This window comes from Tupaia chinensis, unplaced genomic scaffold (assembly GCF_000334495.1).
Source record: "Tupaia chinensis unplaced genomic scaffold, TupChi_1.0 Scaffold000182_1, whole genome shotgun sequence".
In the NCBI taxonomy this organism is placed as follows: domain Eukaryota; kingdom Metazoa; phylum Chordata; class Mammalia; order Scandentia; family Tupaiidae; genus Tupaia; species Tupaia belangeri.
In genome coordinates this window covers 6,274,946-6,276,620 of record NW_006159657.1, presented here as the reverse complement: position 1 = coordinate 6,276,620, position 1,675 = coordinate 6,274,946, and the positions used below count along the sequence as shown (strand labels likewise).

The 1,675-nt window shown below is 47.8% G+C and overlaps 1 protein-coding gene across 1 annotated transcript in view; it reads left to right on the top strand.

Annotated features, from left to right (window-relative positions):
- MYH11 (myosin heavy chain 11) overlaps positions 1-1,675 on the top strand; it is a 124,934-nt gene that overhangs the window by 106,510 nt on the left and 16,749 nt on the right. The window contains exon 33 of the mRNA XM_006146566.3: positions 1-71. This exon is cut by the window's left edge and continues 16 nt beyond it. Coding sequence (XP_006146628.1) covers positions 1-71 — 71 coding nt within the window. The remainder of the gene's footprint in view (positions 72-1,675) is intronic.

The following is a 1,675-nucleotide window of genomic DNA, read 5'->3' as shown; positions in this document are numbered from 1 at the left end:
TGGTCGTCGATTTGGACAACCAGCGGCAACTGGTGTCCAACCTGGAAAAGAAGCAGAAGAAGTTTGATCAGGTGGGGGGAAGTCGCTCCGCGCGGTTCAGGGACACCTGGTGGGAAGGCAGGTCGCACAGCATTGCAGGCAGCCGCTGCGTGTCTGGTCCCATCACTGCTTCACTGGGAGCAATGGAAGGCCACCTTACCTGCTTCGGGTGACCATGAGACATGAGGGCTACTAGGTCAGAGCGGGGACAGCAGCTGGCGTCTCGACAACTATGACTTTTTTAGGTGCCACCACCACGAGGACCTTCTGCAAACACAGATGCTTTAGTTTCTAGCCCCAGTGAGTGCTGAGATTTATTTCATTTGCCCAATGAGTATCTACTGGGTGCCTCTGGAGCATTCCACATAATTCTGTTTCCACCTTGCCAATACCACTTTCTCCCAACATTTCATTATATAAAATTTTGAGCATGCAGAAAACTTGAAAGAACTGTACGGTGAAGACCCCGGATGAGATCATTAACGTTTTACTACATATACTTTATCACATATTGATTTGTACAGATGAATCATATCGTCCTATCTTTTGGGTTCATTTTAAAGCAAATTACAGACATCTATACATTTCCCCTCAATGCATCCGCACTGTATACATACATGTTTTAAAGTTCCTATCCTCCGTGAATGAGAGAGAGGGGCACCCAGCTTCAGCCAGCCCCAGATCATGGGCACACATGCACCTGGCATGCCCAGGGATGTCTCTGGATGCGAACCTGGAACCTTCCCATGTGGCCAGCCTCACAGAGCACTGCTCCTCTGCCGTGCCACCATCCAGCCTCTCAGCTCTTAACTAGAGTCCTTTCTTACCACTGTGTTTCCTTTGAGGCACAATTTACATACAATGAAATACACACATCTTTAGCGTACACTCACTGAGGTTTGATAAATGCATACACCGTTTGACCCAAACCTTTGAATATCAACTTTTAGTATCTGTTACATAGTGACTCAAGTTATTCTAAAAATCAGTTTGGGGACTGTACCATGAGCCAAATGCCAGAAGAAAAGGTGAGGGCCACTGCCTTTCCCTGACAAGCCTCGGAGTGCCAGGCCTCTCTGTGCCTCCCCGATTCTTCCCTCTCCCACCAGCCATGCCTTCTCTGGATAGTCACCCTGTTTTCATTGCTTCATTATCCAGTCAAGGGCCAGAGGATGTTTCATTACTTCCCCGTCACATGGGATGTAGGGTTTTTGTGTTGACTGTGCTGTGTGGAGGTTGCTGTTACCTGTCTTTGCTGAACTCTGCAAGTCTGGTTTGGGGGATGGTATGATTTACAATATACTGCTCGCTCTCTCTGAAGACAAGGTTAACGTCAGTATGGAGTGTTCTTTGAGTTGCTTCCTCAAGCCGACAAATGGCTCAGAGGACACTTTTGAGAAACAGCCGCTGTGGCCATGATACAACGAAAGAGTAATTGGCCTCTGGTAGGACTGAATGTCACTCTGACTCAGTGCAGTATGCCCTAACCAGTGTGGACAGCTTTAGTGGTTTCCAAGCACAGGGATCCAGCTGATGTCTGGCTCTGTATAAGGTCGATCTAGAAGTCAGCACGGTGACACTACACTACTTCCACAGACAGCTAGACTTCTTACACCTGTACCCGAATAAATTCAGC